General features: G+C 36.6%; 1 protein-coding gene across 1 annotated transcript; it reads right to left on the reverse strand.

Moving 5' to 3' along the window:
* Positions 1-6,814: 6,814 nt before the first annotated feature.
* LOC140140699 (organic cation transporter protein-like) lies at positions 6,815-18,501 on the reverse strand. The gene is made up of 11 exons (XM_072162456.1): positions 18,302-18,501; positions 17,631-17,760; positions 16,752-16,855; positions 16,326-16,480; positions 14,085-14,253; positions 13,279-13,531; positions 11,826-11,920; positions 9,591-9,799; positions 9,329-9,437; positions 8,618-8,827; positions 6,815-6,989 (listed from the first exon to the last, which is right to left on the reverse strand). Exons 1-11 carry the CDS (start codon positions 18,499-18,501, stop codon positions 6,893-6,895), a joined length of 1,731 nt encoding a protein of 576 aa, XP_072018557.1. The 3' UTR covers positions 6,815-6,892.
* Between the last annotated feature and the right edge of the window lie 422 nt (positions 18,502-18,923).

Genomic DNA, 18,923 nt, shown 5'->3' on the forward strand with positions numbered 1-18,923 from the left:
TTAACGAAATTTGGTCGGTATATGGCGATATTATTTGCAATGCTTCTGTTTTCAATTCTCTGGAGGAAATTCATTAGCCAAGTTTGTGATGAGTTTCTTTGATTAAAGATATTGTAATATTATCAGACATTGGGAGAAAATAAGCACTCAACGGTGGGGAGGTGTCGTGTCTTTATACCCCTACCCCTAACGTTTCCGACCTAGGCATATACTCGTGCAATGAGATGATGCTTGTCATGGGGGGGTGGTTCAGAAACCTTTGTGCATTTTGCTTATATAATGTGCAACTTAAGTTATTTGACTCAATGTTGTTAAAGTTTAACTATTATGACGTAATTATTGTTTTTTAAAGATCGATCAAACCTGCTTTAAACTCTGTTTATATCTATAATTGCTCAAAAGTACCCAAAATGGCGGGTTTTTTCAATGTATCAAAAATTGTTTAGAGAACCCTTATAGGAGATTGGTGTAATGTATGAATTATTAAAGAAGTGACACTTTTTCTAAGAATGGTTTATTGTTTCCAAAAATAGAGAGAATTTAAAAAAATTCAAACCTCTTGTGCGGTTCAAGGGCGCATGACACCAAATCACTGCGCGAAAGGTGCAATGGTGATGAGTTCCGGTTAAAAGTATATGGCTACTGGAGACAATGTGGTGTCCTTAGGGACCATGTTCTTCGTGAGGTTGGCATGTTCTGATTTAAATGAAAGATGCTAACCTATTAATGACTAAAATAGATATGAAATTATAGAAATCGATTTCACAAGAAAAGTAGGCCCTGTCCGAATTACTGCTAACGGAACAAGTTTTAGTGCTAGTTTTGGCGTTGAAATAGCGGCGTCGCTTTTCAACATTTTTTAATAAAAAACTGAATCTGTAAAGTTCCCCAAAATTGAAGCTAAAATGAAATTTCAGTCATTAATTAATACAGGGATGGCGTTAAAAAAAGAAAAAAATTGTCACGCCTGGTAGAAAACGCCGCTTAAAAAAGTTGATTTCTACGTGCTTTTCAATGGGACGATTATTTAGTGGTTTACGCCCATAAGGGCGTTTACCACCAAATAACTTCTCCATTGAAAAACACGTAGTAATCAACTTTTTTAAGCGGCGTTTTTTACCAGGCGTGACAAATTTTTTTCACTTTTTAACGTCATCCCTGTATACCTTCAATTTCGGGGAACTCAGTTACAGATTCAGTTTTTTAAGTTAAACAATGTTAAAAAGCGACGTCGCTATTTCAACGCCAAAACTAGCATTAAAACGTGTTCCGTTAGCAGTAATTCGGACAGGGCCTACTTTTCTTGTGAAATCGATTTGTACTATAATTTCATATCTATTTCAGTCATTAATAGGTTAGCATCTTTCATTAAATGCCAACCTCACGAAAAACATGGTCCCTAAGGACACCACATTGTCTCCAGTAGCCATATACTTTTAACCGGAACTCATCACCATTACACCTTTCACGCAGTGATTTGGTGTCATGCGCCCATAACCATGAAATCTTCATAAACAATTCTAAATTTATTATGTGGTGTCAAAACAAAATTATCTTACTCTAAAACCGTCGAGGTACAAAACAATAATTATAGACATATAGTTACATGCATTTCAAGAAAAATATCTTATTAACACGGTAGGCCCTATGTTGCTTAGAAAAAATGTAGAAACTGATAATGATGATGATGTCGATAATGATGATGATGATGATGATGATGATAATGATGATTGATGATGATGTCTCCAAAAGTGGCCCGGTTTTTTCCTTTCCCTACATCGTGTGTATCTATTAATAACACACTTCAATAATCAATAATCAGTCCCGTGACGGCCTCTACTAACTTCGGTTTATGGGCGCTAATATTTCATGTTCACTGTCACTTATTTATCGCCATACTATATAAAAAACTCATCATGATGATTGCCAGAGAATTGTACCTTTTTTTGGTGCCATCCTTCAGTGCAGAAGTGAGCGGTTCGATACCAATATTTTCGGTCAAATCTCTATTCAATTAACACGGGGAGTTGGCTAGCTATGCCTTGCCCTCATTCATATTTTACAAAAGTGCGACTATTTCTAAACATGTAATCTACCTGCAATGTTAGGTCATGTTAGAGAAATATATTTGCTAGAAGTTTACAAAATAAGTTAAATATTGGCTGGTTATTTTTCACACAGTGATGTTAACTAGGCAAGTGCCCATTCTTCCAACGTACATCATTTGTAGGGGTCACGCGTCAATGGTGAGAGCACTGTGTATTGTTTATATAGGAAGACGGACAGTAACTGCAGTATGTATACATTACTTCAAGGGCACTACCACTTCAAATCCCTTTTTTTACTATTTTTTTTTTGCTCTTCTTTTTCAAACCAAAATGGGTCAACCTTTTCGGGCGGTTAAAGAAGGGCCGGCAAAATTTTCTTCAGCCCCCGGGGTAGGGGCGACCACGGGATATAAGGTGTATACATGTACGCCAAAATTATAAAGGCAAAAAAAATAAAACATTTGTCTCATATCTCTCGACCGATACGATAGCCCAAATTCCCAATAGCAAACCCCTCCGATTATTATCCTACCATATTAAATTTCGTACATTTTCTTGTACAGCATAAAGGCGCACATGCGCAGCGCGGCAACCCGTGTTCAAGAGACTATCCTAAATAAACAAACAATCAATAAATAAACAAACAAGAGTAAAGAAACAATAACACTAACTTACTTATTCCTCTCTATCCCTAGGGTGTTGCACAGAAGGTCCATCATCAAAAACTGGTTCTGGGTAATATCCATCAAAGACATATGGCAAATAATGTTCTTCATATGCTCTGTCCAATCTATCCAACTCTTCCTCAGTTAGAAAGCCCCTTTCATTAGTTTGAGTTTCAACATCTGCCTGAACGTCTTCTTCAGTTGCTAGACTTTCAAATTCTTCAAATTGTCTCTGCAACTCATTATCTGTTGGCAAGTCATAATATGCTTCATATTGCCTTTCAAATTCTGCATCAGTGATTGTACTTTCTAAGTGTTCAAGTTCTGCCAAAAATTCTTCTTCAGAGGGTTTAACTTCCAAAGGAATTATATTTTCCATCTAGTCTGTTTTGAACAACAACTGTGAAGAAGACAAAGCATTTCAAACAGGGGTGTCTATTCTTCCAGAAAATTGATATTATTTCCTCGTACCCTTCGGCTCATTCCAGATCCCTTAATAAGGAACTTCACTTATTTTTAAGTAATTCTAAACCCTGCTCATCGGAGAGAGTTCGTCCGATATCATTTGGATATTGTGCCACATATGCCAATATTACAAAAGACAGTGATCACGAGAGACAGGTGACTGCTATACAATACATACCATGTATTGTACAATGTATACAAGTGTATTACTTACCTTCAAACGCAATCCACTTTAAAATCTTAAAACTGATATATAAAACAAGAAATCCACAACAAAATGACAAACTCCAACAAATTCTAAGTCAAAGTCTATACAAGTATCCAAATTCATATGTCCTCACACAGATGTCTACTAAGTCCTTGGTAGTGACGCCGTGGCGATAACCTTCTGAAAAGAAAATCTTCACAACCTGGTGTTCACCATGCAGGTGCTATCCAATTTCACCTCGATTCATACTAGGGCTACTTCATTTATAAAAAGGAGGTCAAGTTCTCCTCCTATACATTAGGCCAAATAAAAAATAAAAATGTTACACGTCCCCTCCCGCTTCCTTTCTTGAGATTTCTTCAATTTCATTTTATTTTTATTTTCATTCAGTTATAACTTTCCAAACAATATGTATATATTAAAAAAGTACAGATGTTTTCTATAGCCTTCCTATTATATACAACAAACACTTTCGGAAGCTTTTCTGATACTTAGAATAGAGTGGCCATACCTCTCAGAACAACAAACAAAAAAGAGGCCTCCTCCTTTTTCCAGCCATTATTGTCTACGCTAAAACAGCTCTAATTATGTATATTCACACCAATTTTAAGGTAAAAAATAAAAAATAAAAAGTCACCTCTTCCTCTTTTTTTTAAAAACCAGGACACCCGGGCCAGGACATAAACATGTTTTTTATTTTATTTCACCTTATAAAAAATGAAACTACACCTTAAAGTTCCCTACAATGAAAATAGCAACACCACTACTTTGCACACGTCAATACCACTGCACATGTCACTAACTATTATTAAAGTGATATTTTAAATTGCTCTTACAACCCGCATATTCAGGTCATGTTTTCAAAAAATCAAGCACAATTACTCCAACTAACAAACACTATAAACCAGCCGGCAGCCCCTACCTAATTATATGTGACATATAGATATCAAATGTAACGTGATACCACAGTGCTCCGGCACCGAATTACCTAAATGTATCACCAGGGAAGTACTCCTGCACTTTTCAAACAGACATATATAGTATATACTACATCAAATGTAACTGATACCACTGTGCGCGCTCCTGCACCGACTTACCAAGTAGCTCTCCTGCACCGAATTACCAAGTAGCTATTCCAATCACTACCGTTTTAAAGGCTTTCATACTATTTCCACAAACCTCATATTAAACAAACAAACAAAATAGGCCAAACAAATTAATTCATATCCCACCTTCATGGAAGCCCCCCCCCGTTTAACCCTAGTCCATTTCATAGCCATTTTTGTGTTATAACCATGTTTAATAAAATTGTAAAATACACGAACACTAGTCTATATTGTTAATGTTTTTAAACCACACAAATCAGGAACTGAGAACCAAATATTAAACTAAATGTCACATGTTTTCAATCAAACAAAATAAGCTACATAGCCTACTCTAAGATATACATGTACGTATAAAACAATAGTTTCATATAATTATACTAGTACTAACATTGCAATTACTCATCAGCCCAAAAACACCTTCATTACAAAGAAAGAGACAAGAAAACACTATAAGAACATTTTAAACCTGCCACATTAATCAACTGTTTCCAAACATACAAAGCAAGCAATACTTCCAATCACGGGCTTCAAATAGTAAACACAATGTTAAATCCAGAAATTTCCACTACAATTACTGTGAAGTAGAGCCTTTAACACACCTGGTTCATATCAAACATCACATTCCTATTACAAAGCCCCTATATAAATATGCCTTTACTGCTTCTCATATTCTGTCACAGTTTCAATACATAAACAAACTCTGTGTATCCATACCTTCAGCCTCACTCACAGGAAACAGACACATCATTTATCGGTATGACATTTTCGTATTGGTGCTGCCCTATCTATCTACCTATTGTGCAGAGCTACTATGGTATGGGTTCCTCGTACTAACTAACGGGCAAAACAGACACATCATTTATCGGTATGACATTTTCGTATTGGTGCTGCCCTATCTATCTACCTATTGTGCAGAGCTACTACGGTATGGGTTCCTCGTACTAACTTTGTTGCCAGCGGAAGAAAACGAGAAGATTACAGTGGTTTGTTGCCAGCGGAAGAACCCGACCGATTACAATACCTAGCTGGGGGTGTAAACCCCCCCAGCTAGGTAACTAACAAGTGAGTCAGCAATTAAATTATGCTACAAGCGAGTGTGTGTCCACACGGGACATACTAATACTTGTAAGCCAACTCAAAAGTAAGAGTGACCTTCACTGGTAAATTATGCCATGATTATGCACAATCAGAATAGGATTGGGTCATGCTTACAAGCGAGTTTACATGCAAGTCTTGTTCACACTAGCCTTACATTCGAATGTAGCTCGCTACATGCAAGATAAGATATCTTACATGTAAAATCGTCACTTGTAACTTGCATGTAGCTACATGCAAGTGCGTTTAGACGGGCACTACATGCAAGTTTACATTCGAATGTAGTTACACGCGACCTTACAAGCGATCGTCTGAACAAGCCTTCCGTTTCTTGCACGTATCAAACTACACGTCCAACCTCTTTTATGAGCCATGATGAGGTCAAGCATTATATCAAGGGCCAGCTTCAGCAGAGAGGTTGGGTCCCAGCAAACACAAAAACGTTTTAAAAACGTTTTAAATAAGTTATATTTTGGCTTTTGGTTTAGGTAAAAACGTTTTAATAACATTAAAATGTCGGGTTATATAAAGGTCATGATAACGTTTTAAAACGTTTTGTATGAAAAAAACACACTACAACAATATTTTTAAATGTTTTCAAAAAATGTTATTGTAAACTATTTTTGCAAACATTTTGCCAAATATTGTGTCAATACTTAAATAACATTATGTTAAAATATTTGAACCCAGCAAACACAGAAATGTTCTTAAAATGTTTTTTTCAAAACCTTTTAATAACATTTAAATGTCGGGTTATATAAAGGTCATGAAAACGTTTTTAAAACGTTATTGAAAATATTTTGGGCAAACATTTTTCGCAAAATATTTTTTCAACTCCCAAAATAACATTCTGTTTAGAATGTTTTGTATCAGGTTTTCAAGAATGTTTTTGGAATGTTATTAAAACGTTTTTATACCCTTTATATAACCCGACATTTAAACGTTTTCTGTAAAACATTTTTATTTGCTGAGCAGTAGATTATCAAAAAATGTTTTGTAAGGTTATGAAAACGTTTTATACTCTTAATATACCCTTTATATAACCCGACATTTAAACGTTTTCTGACAACCTTTGATAACCTTTTGCGAATGATGTCGAAAACGTTTTGTGTTTGCTGGGGTGCTGAGTTCCTCATCAGCAGCTTCTAAATGCCATGTCGTAAAAAGAATTGAAAAAAAAGTTTATATTACATTAAACATAGGCCATGCAATAATTGACTCATTCGCCAAGTGAACGAATTTACGGGCTCATAATTGAAAGGTGTGTTGAAATAGCGAGGTCACTGGCTCCGTTCCGCCTGCATCCTATGAAATTTTCTCCGATTCAAAAGCAGGATTGGTGTTCCCAGAGATAACGGTAACTTCAATATCTGAACCAGGTTCCTTTGATTTCTTTGGTTTCCTGTAAAATATAGGTCAGTAATAATTGTTCAAATTAGCCAAAAATATTTAGTACCTCAAAATTTTTATGCTAGATGATATCTGCGTAACTACCCTGTATCCCTAATCCTAACTTTTTTGGACTAAAAACATTATCCTGTTTTGCCAAACATAGCTTAATCCTAATCCTTTAGTTAGTTTCAACAAACTGACTGCGAAAAGACATATCAAGCAGGGTTTTTATACAAATATTAATTGTCTATAATATATAACCACGAGGTGAAAGATGATTTGTTTTATATCTCTCATGCATACATTCTATTACTAAAATACTACAGGGTGTATCAAAATGATTGGTACCGGGCTATGTGACATGTTCAAAAATATATCAAAAATATAAAATTTCAAATAAATATAGTTTTTTTACTATCAATAGAAAAGGGCATATGTTAACTTATTGATCTGATAATCTGAAGATAATAGGTTGACGCATCTGGGAGCTATTGTCATTTAAACGATGATCGACGTAATCGTGGTTTTACATACAAAACACAAGCTAAAACGGTTCACTGCTTGAACAATTTATTGTATACATGCTCTTCAATATCTCACCTTAGTCTACATGACAGCATTGCACATGCTTTTAGAAAGATAGTTCCTGAAATTCCTGCCTTACGACTCTGGCAATGTGAGGTGAAGCCCTATATTGAATGAACTTAGCACCTGGGATGGATCCATTCTGTAACTGCCCATATCAAATTTTGAAACATTGCAAGTTATATCATGTTTGCATGGGATACTCATTGCTCCTGGAAACTGTCTTCTAAATCTTCTCTGCACCTCTCCATAGCTTTGTGTCAACTAGTAATTCTTTACTATGAATGCACACTGAAGTGTGGAATACTGTGAAGCCATTCCAATAACTTTCACCACGTCTAACCTAACATCCATGCACTGTCTACAGTCTATAGCCATTCTGTCACACCATCATTAATAATCTTAAACATCTTTTTAAATTTAAATTACCGCCCTAGAAAGTGTTGATACATTAACTTCTTTCACCCACCTAAATTATTCAAGTCAATAATATTACTCTCAACCAATAAAATATTGATTAGAACATTTATTTATATTATGAATGAAGAAATAGGCAAGTTCCATGATTTTCAACATATCATTCTCACAAGGTATTGGTAGTAAAATAGAGTTTTGAAAATGATCCAGCGTTACGATGAAAAGTGTAAAAACACCTACTTTCCTTTATAATCATGTAACTTTCGAACAGAATGTGCTATATTTATGATCTAAAATTCTTAGAGAAGGTAAAACTACTATAATGTCAAATATTTAAACAATCAACCCCAAGCTGGTACATAAAATAGTAAAAAAAATCGGCAAAAATGAAAAGTCGTCGGTACCAATCATTTTGATACACCCTGTATTTAAGGTAGGAAATACATTTTTTTATCAACATAACACCATGATATAAAACACAATGGCAGCATAATCACGCACGTGACAGTTATACGCTTCTAAGCAATATGTGACATGTGATTTTTCGTTTGAAAAAAAGCCGCACAAGAATGGGGGTAGTCCTAAATGCGGATTGTTTGTTCTGAAATACTAAAAAAACAATGAAAGTTCTCATACTTTCCAAACATTTCCCCTTCTTCGATTGTTTCTGGTAGCGTTTTGCCTTTTGTTTCTGGTAACAACAAAACTAATAAACCCGCTATTATTGCAGATGATCCAAATATGATAATAGGTAAAGGCGCCCAGTACTCGTCAAGTATAAGTATAAGCGGTGCGAGGATGCCACCCGCACGGGAGGCCATAGATGATATACCGACGCCAGCACTCCTGAAAATATTGTATTAATATAATTTAAAATATTAGAAAAGAAGGAGAGAAAGTTAAATACGGAGAAGAAATGGAAATGATAATAAAATACACGACACCATGGCTACAAAATTGATGAAATTGATAATAGAGGAAGAAAGAAAGAAAGGACAATGGCAGAAATAAAGCTAATTAAATAACAGAGAAAGGAAGAACGAGAATAAGAAAGGGTGAGTTAAAGAGAAAAAAATACAGGAAGGAAAGGAAGAGAGAAAAATGAAAAATAAGGAATGAATTAGAAAGAAAAACAAAGAAGCAAGGAAGAAAGAAATGAGAAATAAGGAATTACAAAAAAAAAAAGGAAAAGGAATATCGAAAAATTTAAAGAAAAATGATGGAAGAAAGAACGAATGATGGAAGAAAGATAGATAGATAGAAATAAAAGTCTGACTGTAAAAACCTCCCAATCCTTCTGACGTGGGTACATTTCGTTTGATATAGTTTGTTTTGGGGCATACATACCTAACAACGGTAGGAAACAATTCCGCTGAGTATACGTAGACAATCCCAAATGTTGCCGTGATGCAAAATTTGCCAAGCATTGCGACTGCAGTCATGGCTGTTCCCGGTTCTAAAAATACACGATAAGTTATGGCTATCTACAAGCAATCCCCTCCATACAAACTTCACTCCCACGACACAAACACACCCCACACCCATGCAGTAAATGTACATACCCCACACAAATCGTACTGCGCAAGTCCCCAAAATGAATGTTACTTACCAAAAAAGAGCGTACAAAGACAAGCAATGCCAGCGAGAAGGAACAATACACACAGATTAGGCTTTCTTCCAAGCCACTCAATGCCAAACATACACCAAATATAGGCAGGAACCTCCACCAATCCGGACAGGAAAAACGCAACGTAGTCATTGCTCCCTAAGTCTGAAGTACTTAGAGAAAGCCCGTAGTAAACTATACTATTCACAAACCTGGATATAAAGAGATTTTATGTAATTAGAGCATAAACGTAGGCTGTCATGAATCAGGAAATTCAGTTGTGGGTGATCTTATCCCGATGTTACGGATACGACGCAGATACGACAGTATGTGAAACAAAAATACTAAAAATGTAACATATAACAGAATCACCTAATTTTAAATATCTCACTAATTAGGCCATATGTGACCGTCCATCTCAAACCACTCGTAAAGTCGGCAAATTGTATTTCGAGTTACAGTGCAAAATGTGCATAGAGTTTGTATTCATATGTCCCTAATATTTGTCCTACATGTTTCTCATTTTAGTCGAGTCAAACACCAATCTTTAATCATGTTGTTGAAGAGGATAATCTTATACTTATGTATAGAATTAGTATGCTTTGACTAAATCCTGTTCAAGTGGTGGGTTAACAAACAATTAACAATGAGAGGACATGCCTGAACCTCGTTGAGTTGGGGATGATTTGAAGTGACCGCCAATTATGACCATTTGATTATTTAATACCAGCAATGTGGAAAAAGATAAATAAAGTAGTGTCAAAATAATGTACCCTTTTACTGAAGGAGCAAAGTTTAACAAGTTACAACTCCGCTTCTGGATATCGTTTGAAGTCAAATGATACATCATTGTAAAGCTTATGATATATATTTTCTAAACACGGAAGAAAACAAATTTGACCAGGGGGCGACTTTACGAGCGTTTCGACCTGGACGGTCACATATTTAGTCTTGAAATTTGATGTATTTGTAGTACATATAACAAAACAAATACATAATGTCAAATATCTCGAAAAAAGTAAAAAATAAAATGAGAGATACGACAGTTATGTGGTAACGGTATTACTGAGAAACACAATGAGGTAGAATCAAAGAGTACCAACTCCACCATATTTGCGTGTTGCTCATGGAGGCAATGTACCTCTGGATTATTTTACAATGCGTCCGGTAAACTTCGATTCAAAATACATGGTTGTTTGCAATTTGCGTACACGCCTATAATGAGTTAAAACGCGCTAAGCGCTGCATTTGCATAGGCATAGATCCGTGTAGCTGAGTGGGGAATGAACCCCCCAATATTCTGACAAGGGGATGGTTCATACCCTTTCCCCATATTGACGCCCGTGAGTTTCTGACCAAATGAACCTCAATTTTTGCGCTCTTTTGCGCTCGAATCTGTGCCATCTTTGCACCATATTTCACCAATTCCGACAATGTGGCGAAATTGTTCTATTCTGGCGCCAAAACGTGCTGGATTCATTATACTAAATAGTTTCCAACCTCATCTTCCCATGTCAAAAATAAATCAGCGCCACTGAGTATGTGCAAACCTGTTTAACCTCAAGCTTAAAGACTCAAATTATCGTTCTATTTCGGGATCTTGCCGATCAATACCGGAGGTACATCATCTGCTCTCCATGAACAACATAACCAAGATGGCGGATAAATAATAAATAAATAAATAAATTTCGGAATTTATATAGCGCTTTTTCCAGAAGATTCAAAGCGCTGTAATTTCGCTGCCATGGTGAATCATCACAATCAGATCGCATCAACTAGGCTAGTTGCAGCCGAACCCGGCGCAAACCTATCCGCACTTAGATTGTAACATCCACCCATTATCTGCAGCTCCCCAAATTCCATTGGGTGAAGGAAGTTTTTGATAACGAAACAACTAATCACCGATTTTGAAAGCAGGAGGAAACCGGAGATCCCGGAGAAAACCTGCGAGAGCGAGCATGGATCGGGATAAACCAAGTGCACATGAGTCCTTGGGCCGCGCCGGGGCTTGAACCCGGGACCTCAGTGGTGCAAAGCGAGGGAATTACCACTGCGCTAACTCGCCCTCCCACTCGCCCGGATATACTATAGCACTACGTATCATAGTGACATTTTGAGTCGGTTTTTTGAGGTATGATATCTTTGGAAAAACAGATCGATCACTTCATCAGGTCATCGTTTGTTAGTTACTCATGGCGGGGAAAATGAACTTTTTTCTTAAAGGAGTTTTTTTTTTACCAACTAAACATCATGTTGAGCGTTCTCCATCTTAATGTCGGTGTGCGGAAAAGATCAAGGACTGTAGATTGCTTGGCCTGATTGGTTTCTAAAATCTGGAGAGAGATCGGGAGAATATAATGGAGTAACATTTACAATTTTGATAATTAAAGTGTTGTTGCGTCCTCAAAGGATACTAAAGATGTGTTTATTATTATATAATATTTTAAGGTATTTTGTGTACCAATGTATTATGTAACAAACACAAGAACCGTATTTAGCCGCATATTTAATCCTCATTTAGGCCTGGGAAATAGATTGTCTGTGAAAAATGAGCAGGATCCGACTTTTTATGACGATTTGGCTAAATTTTCAAAATGTGTTACATTTCAGAAACACCAAGCTATTCGTGAGGTGGTGTAAGCTGTATTGGCTATAGGGTGATCTAGTCGGCATTTTTCTGGAAATAATGCTGGACTCCGTTTATAACTTCTACAATGGATATCTTTATCTGACCTTCGACTTGCAGAAAGGGTAAGTTTTGAAGAACTGGAGTCAAGAAAATGACGTTTTCCTGGACCCTGTTTGTACAGAGAGTCAATGGGGGCTATTTATTGGTGTGCACTCAAAATATATCTTATTTGAGCAAAAATGCTCAGTTTTAGAGAAAATCCCCGAAAACGTGTTTTTTTGGCCCAAATGTTTTCGGTCACCGTAACAAAAAATGTCTTGAGTAATTTATTTTTATTATTATTTAAAAACTGCATATAAATATCTAGGACCCGTTTTTTATATTTTTGACAATTTTACCCAATTTTTTTGAAAATGCTAGATATTTATATCTAGTTTTTAAAAATAAATATTTTTTTACTCAATAAGTTTTTTGTTCCGGTGACCGTAAAAATTTGAGCCAAAAATCATTTTTACCAAAGTTTGACCTCACAGATGGATTCATCAAGTCATTTCCATTCTAAATATGTACTTTTATATACTATAGAAGTGATGAGGTCCCAAAAGTTTCCATAATTCCAGGGTTAAGCCCATCCTTAACATGTAAAATGTGTGCCGATAATCAGCTACTCTGCTTCGTTCATACTTTTGTTTTCAATATATTTTCTATGCTCTGTACGCAGATGCATTGAAACGTGTGATTTAATTATATTTTTATGTTCAACTTAATTTTTATTATGGAAATAAAGATCCTTCCTTCCTCCCTTCCTTCCTTCCTTCCTTCCTTCCTTCCTTCCTTCCTTCCTTCCTTCCTTCCTTCATTCATTCATTCATTCATTCATTCATTCATTCATTCATTCATTCATTCATTCATTTATTTATTCATTCATATGATATGCCTGGATTTTGTCAATCAACGCCCCTGTACAAGATTCAATGGGCATGGTGAAACTCTGCATCAGGGGTGGTGCAATCTATTGCAATGTCATGCCTTGCCAGAGATGAGTATGGAGTCGAATCTTACCTCTTTTTTCTCGCTATCGTCAAACAAAGGTTCGGGTACTTTGGTTTTATTGACTCTTGCGATGTCTTGAATAATCACTTCAGCTTCATCAAATCGACCCTTTGCCATCAGCCACCGTGGAGACTCCTTCAAAATGCTATAAAAATAATTTTTTTCACTCTTACCATAGCCCTTTGAAAGTCTATGCTCTAAACGGAAGAACAGTGTACTATCGGCAGCATCAGGGCTTGTCAGTTGAGGGAGTAAACAGTTTCTGAATAAGATCCAACGAAATAATTAGCATGATTCTTTAAGAAACACTTGTTTTCAACCTAACAAACCTTCAGAATAGTGAGTCTTCGATATCCATAGTGTACTGCCATTCCAATGTGTGATCTGTGCCAGGAGCTATTCCAGAAAATAGATGCACACCCCCTATAGAGTAGTTCGGATATCCGGATTTTGTCCAGTCGTGACTGTTGGAAATACAGACTTTTAAAGTGTCCAAAGGCGAAAAAATCCAGAAGAAAAATCAGAAATCCTCAATTTGAGAGCTCATTTCGGACATTTCCGTAATTTTTCCTTTGGATTTCCAGGCTTTTTCAAGTGACATTTGCAACTGGAATTCCAGTCGTTTTCAGAAAGCAGACTTGGAAATCCAGACATTTCTTTGATTGAAAAGTTACTCCTCTATAGGGGGTGTGCACTATTTTCTAGAATAGCCCCAGGTACCACATGACATTGACGTGTTCCATCAACATTATGGAGTCCCATACAATAGAAAACCTAAATAACGAATATGGCTAATCTTAAAACCTTATACTTACGGTATTAGGAAAAATGGAAATATTAACGGTACTGTCATGACTAGTTGAAGAATAAACCAATCCTGTATAAAGAATGCCAATAATGCTAATAACATAATACCAGAACACCAGAAGAATTGTATGCCCATTCCAGTGACAGTTCGGAAGGATGGTCCCACGAGTTCCGTACCTGTTAAAACGAATACAGTAAAGTTCATTCATTACAACGAACGTGTAATTTTAATAAGTTTAAAGGTCCGTAACCCGATTGACAACATTATCCCCCGATATTTTTTTCATTGTTGATGAGTTTTGGGTATTTTTCTTATTACTAACCTTAAATTTGACGCTCCAAGTCGATGTATTTCCGGAGAATTCATGCAAAAAACAGCTTCCTGGTGGCTACCACTTTATAAATACTTTGGATTTATGGGCAGGTTTTATGCAGATAATTATAGTTTCCTCAATAGCTAGTTTGGTTTCGCGTCATTCATACAAACATTATTTGTGTGGAAAGAGCGAACCAAAATAACATGCCAAAGAGATTTCGGCTCCAAGATGATATTTTATAAAGCTTTAAAATTTCCTACGTAAATTCTATTGAATCTGTGGAGCCCGGGCTTTGGAGCAGTCGGTAATTAGCGCACTGCATATTGTGCAGAAGGAACCCAGTTCAAAATCCAAAAGATTAAAAATTTCTTTTACTTTTACCTATCCATTTTTAACCCAAACCTTTTTACTTTCTTTTGACATGTACATATTCATGATATTGCAAAGGGAAATATATTTTGTTTCCTTTTTTTCTGAATTAGTACTATATGGGTGCGAAAAAGAGCTAAAAAGGCAGCTTAAAATAACAAATTTTCCGTTCAACGTACGGACGTTGCAAGTTGCAACATATTATATTGTCATCACACTCACATGGCATCTGCTTTGCTTTAGCTGCAGTCTGTGGCCCTCACGGACTTAGCGAGCGCGTAGGACGCAACCTATCTGGATAGTATACTAATAGCCCGAAAGTAGTGCTATTTTGCTTTCGATATTGGCTATACCGTATTACACAAAAATCTAACGATATTAAAGGAGGATTTCGTGATCCTAGCATCCTCTTTTTATGACATTTTTCAGTAGATATCCACGAAAAAAGCTTATTTCCAAAATTTCAGTTGATTCCGATTTTGCGTTTGCGAGTTATGCATGATTATGTGTATTACACTGCTCCATAGACAATGTGTTGTAATTTCGTTCTGGTGCACCAGAACGAAATTCAAATTTGGCGATATTTTTGCTAAACGAATTAATCTGCAAGAAATATTTGGTACATAAACATTATGTAGCCAGAGGTATCCAGTGGTGTAAAAATCTCAACTTTTTTGGGAAAAGTGGGGGATGAGGCTGTGGATCACGAAATGCCCCTTTAAAGAAGAACATGAAAAATATAATAAAGAGCATGACACCCCTTCAAAACTGGTTGTGGGGAGGGGTATGTAAACTAATGTCACAACGTAGTATGAATGTGTACGTAGTGGTTGTGACAGTCAGGGCACACACGCACGAACGGGAATTCGTCTCAGATTACGGCACATGTCATTGATGTCTTGTTGTTTGCCTGCCCATAATGCACGTGTGCCAAGGTATTGGATTGCAAATTTTGCTATCTATTCACATTTACGTACAAGGCTAGATAAAGGTGACGACATTTGATATTGTATGTAAGTTTAAAGACAATCCATATGCAAAACCAATAGGGTTACCGCCCTTTTGTTGTCCCATCCCCTACCATTCTTTTGGGACATGGTATTTTAAAGGATTATCTGATATGGATAAATTTTGTGAATGTACTCAATCATTCAGGTAGATAAATAATATAAAATGAATTATAGATCTGTTCATCTGGACTTTATTGATAGTTACAGTATCACGTCTCATCTAAGATGCATCACCAGGCTGACTGATTAGGCACTGATTATTGACTATTAAGTCGAAAGAGGGTCCAAGGAAGCCATGTATGTCCGCCGGGAGGAACCTGTGCTCAACCTTGGAGTGGGACCCGCGACACAACCTTTCAAGGATCAGCGATCAGAAAGATACCTCGACGACTCTCTTGCTACCATGATGTCCAGATGAATAGAGGGGTTTGCTTTTTTGTTCAATTTGTTTTAAGTTTGCCCTGGTTTTGGTAAGTGGAGTTTGAGACTCATTAAAAACTCATTTTCTTCGATAATGATTTAAAAATATACAAACAAATTTAATTTGCATTACCTATAACAAAAGCCACAATGAAGCTTGAAAGACCTGCCATACCAACCAAAAATCTGAATACACCAAATACAATAACATTGGGTGAGAATGCTACGGCTAAATTACTGCAGAGGAACAGTGCAACCGTTATGAAAAAGGTATAATACCGTCCAATCCTGTAAAACAAGGTAAGAATGAGTTTTTATGATAAATATAATAGCTTAAGATTTTTAAAGCATGAACAAATAATCTTTAATTTTTTTATTCACACATTACCGCAAGGACATTGTGCCTGTCTTTCTGGCTACGACCTGACAGAAAGGCTCAAAGACCGTTCTGGTTCAAAACTGATAAAGTTGTATTTGGAATAATTGAATTACTAAACTTAAATATGATTTATATTCTTCACTGTTCTTATTATTTTCATTGCACTCGTCATTCGCTTACCAATCCGATATCATTCCAAAGACCAATGATCCCACTAACACACCAGCAAAGTAGATGGACGCCATCAGGTTGGATAAGGAGGATTTAGAACACACCAAATCAAACTGTTTGAAAAAAAAATACAAAAGAGGAACAACAACAACAACAACAACAACAACAACAACAACACCAACCCGAAGATGAAACTCAACAGAGAGGTATATTGCTAATTGGCAAATGTCAACTCATGCTAATCATGCTGGGATAAAAAGAGACTAATGAATTAATTCGACGGCGATGTGACGTAATAATCGGATTAACTACCAAACAATAGGTGAAAACAATTTTTGATTATACCGCGCTGCACAAATACGTTCACATTGAACCATATAATGCTGATCACTCGCACCTGTAAGGTTAGTATTTTTGAAAAGAGCGGTATTGTATTCAATCTCTGCTGCTTGTAGTGCAGCGCGATATATTCAAATTGCCTATTGCTATGGCAGTTAATCCGATTATTACGTCACTTCGCCGGCGAATAGGTGATGCAGTAACTGGGATAATCCCCTTTAGTCAATGCTTGATCGCTTTTGTTACTCAGCATGCTAAGCGAGTTGATATTTGGCGATTGGCAATATGTACCTTTATGCTTTATAGCGCCTTGATGGACCCTGTATTGCGTATGATGCCAAAGCTGACATCACGCAACCATGCCCTGGGATAAATCGCTCCGAAGTCCCCTGAACACTTCTATCTCTTCTATCCCGTCCTTTTCACTAACCCTACAAAATACCATACCAATATGCCTCCACTTCATATGCAACACTCGGACAACACAGTGGACATCTCCATCCATCCTTGCGCCTTGAGGTAGTTGGGGTTTGACTGGGAAATACATACCTCATTCGTAATTGTGCTTTTATACTGTGAAGTGTCATACGTCCAGCCGTAGTCACATTGTAACGTATCATTGGTGTAATCGGATGTATCAATTCCAGGATAGAACGGGGGAATACCGGTTAAGTTAAACCTATTGAAACGAAATCATTATAAACTCCTCAACAGAAGTTTGGAAAGTTGATATATATCTCAGATAGTTTTTGACATATTTGGATATCGTGTTGCATATCAATGAACAGATAATTTATTTCCCTTTACAATAACACCGCTTTTGAAACAATCAACTATTTCACGGCTGAGTGCACATCTTGTAAATGTATTGGGGTCTCTAAAAGAATGTGCCAAATTGGCCATTATTCTGTGCATCAAGTTGCAATCCCTTATCTCCATAATCTTCGAGTCTAAGACTTCACCATAATCACGAGGGAGATTAAGGTCGACGGTTCGAATCCCCGCAGTTGGTGCGCACTAAGCCAAGGCTCTTCACCCCTATAGCCTCGCCCTACCCAGATGTACAGATGGATACGGGCTTTATTTAATGCTGTGAAACTAACTGACTCGCTGTGGAGTAGGCGAGCTACCACCGCATCACCATTTCATGGAGGAGTTTGGCTCAATCGATTCGAAAAAGAGATTGTCACTCTACCCCCATTTACTTTTCTTTTACCTACCTTAAACAATTATCATATTTGTATAATCTGGTAGTACTCGTTTGAGGTGGTATACTCGCGTCTTTTTTAGCAGCATGACAATCCTCAGGACTAAGTTCTGGCCATCGTGCACAGTCCTCATTCTGTAACTCTGGAACTACACACCAGTGATCTGACTCCCCGGCTAGAAAAACCTTCAAGTAAACATTAAATTGTGACATCTCGCCACATTACTTTTAAAACCGAAAATAGACCAAACATGTAAAAAAACAGTTTTCTTTCATGTTTTGTTACTGTTTTTCTGCATCAAATTCCATTTAATCACCATTCATTTCAGGAAAGCATAACACATAACACATCAAAAGTGCATATATATTGTATAAATCTAAAATGGCCGCTTATGCAGCGGGTGAAATTTCAAAGTATAGTTTGTCCTATCTCCGATGTACAGTTCTTGAGTTATAGGGGAAAAGGTAAAATGTCAAAATTTAGACATTATATGACACCATCTCCCGACACATTACTTAATATTTAGCCCGTACAATTTATGCAGACCCCTATTAGACTAGTGTTGGTACTTCGTGAAATAATATACTATACTTAATGTCAAGTCTTTATTAGCTTTAATGTTATGGTTAAAGTT

Source organism: Amphiura filiformis, chromosome 19 (genome assembly GCF_039555335.1).
Source record: "Amphiura filiformis chromosome 19, Afil_fr2py, whole genome shotgun sequence".
NCBI lineage: Eukaryota > Metazoa > Echinodermata > Ophiuroidea > Amphilepidida > Amphiuridae > Amphiura > Amphiura filiformis.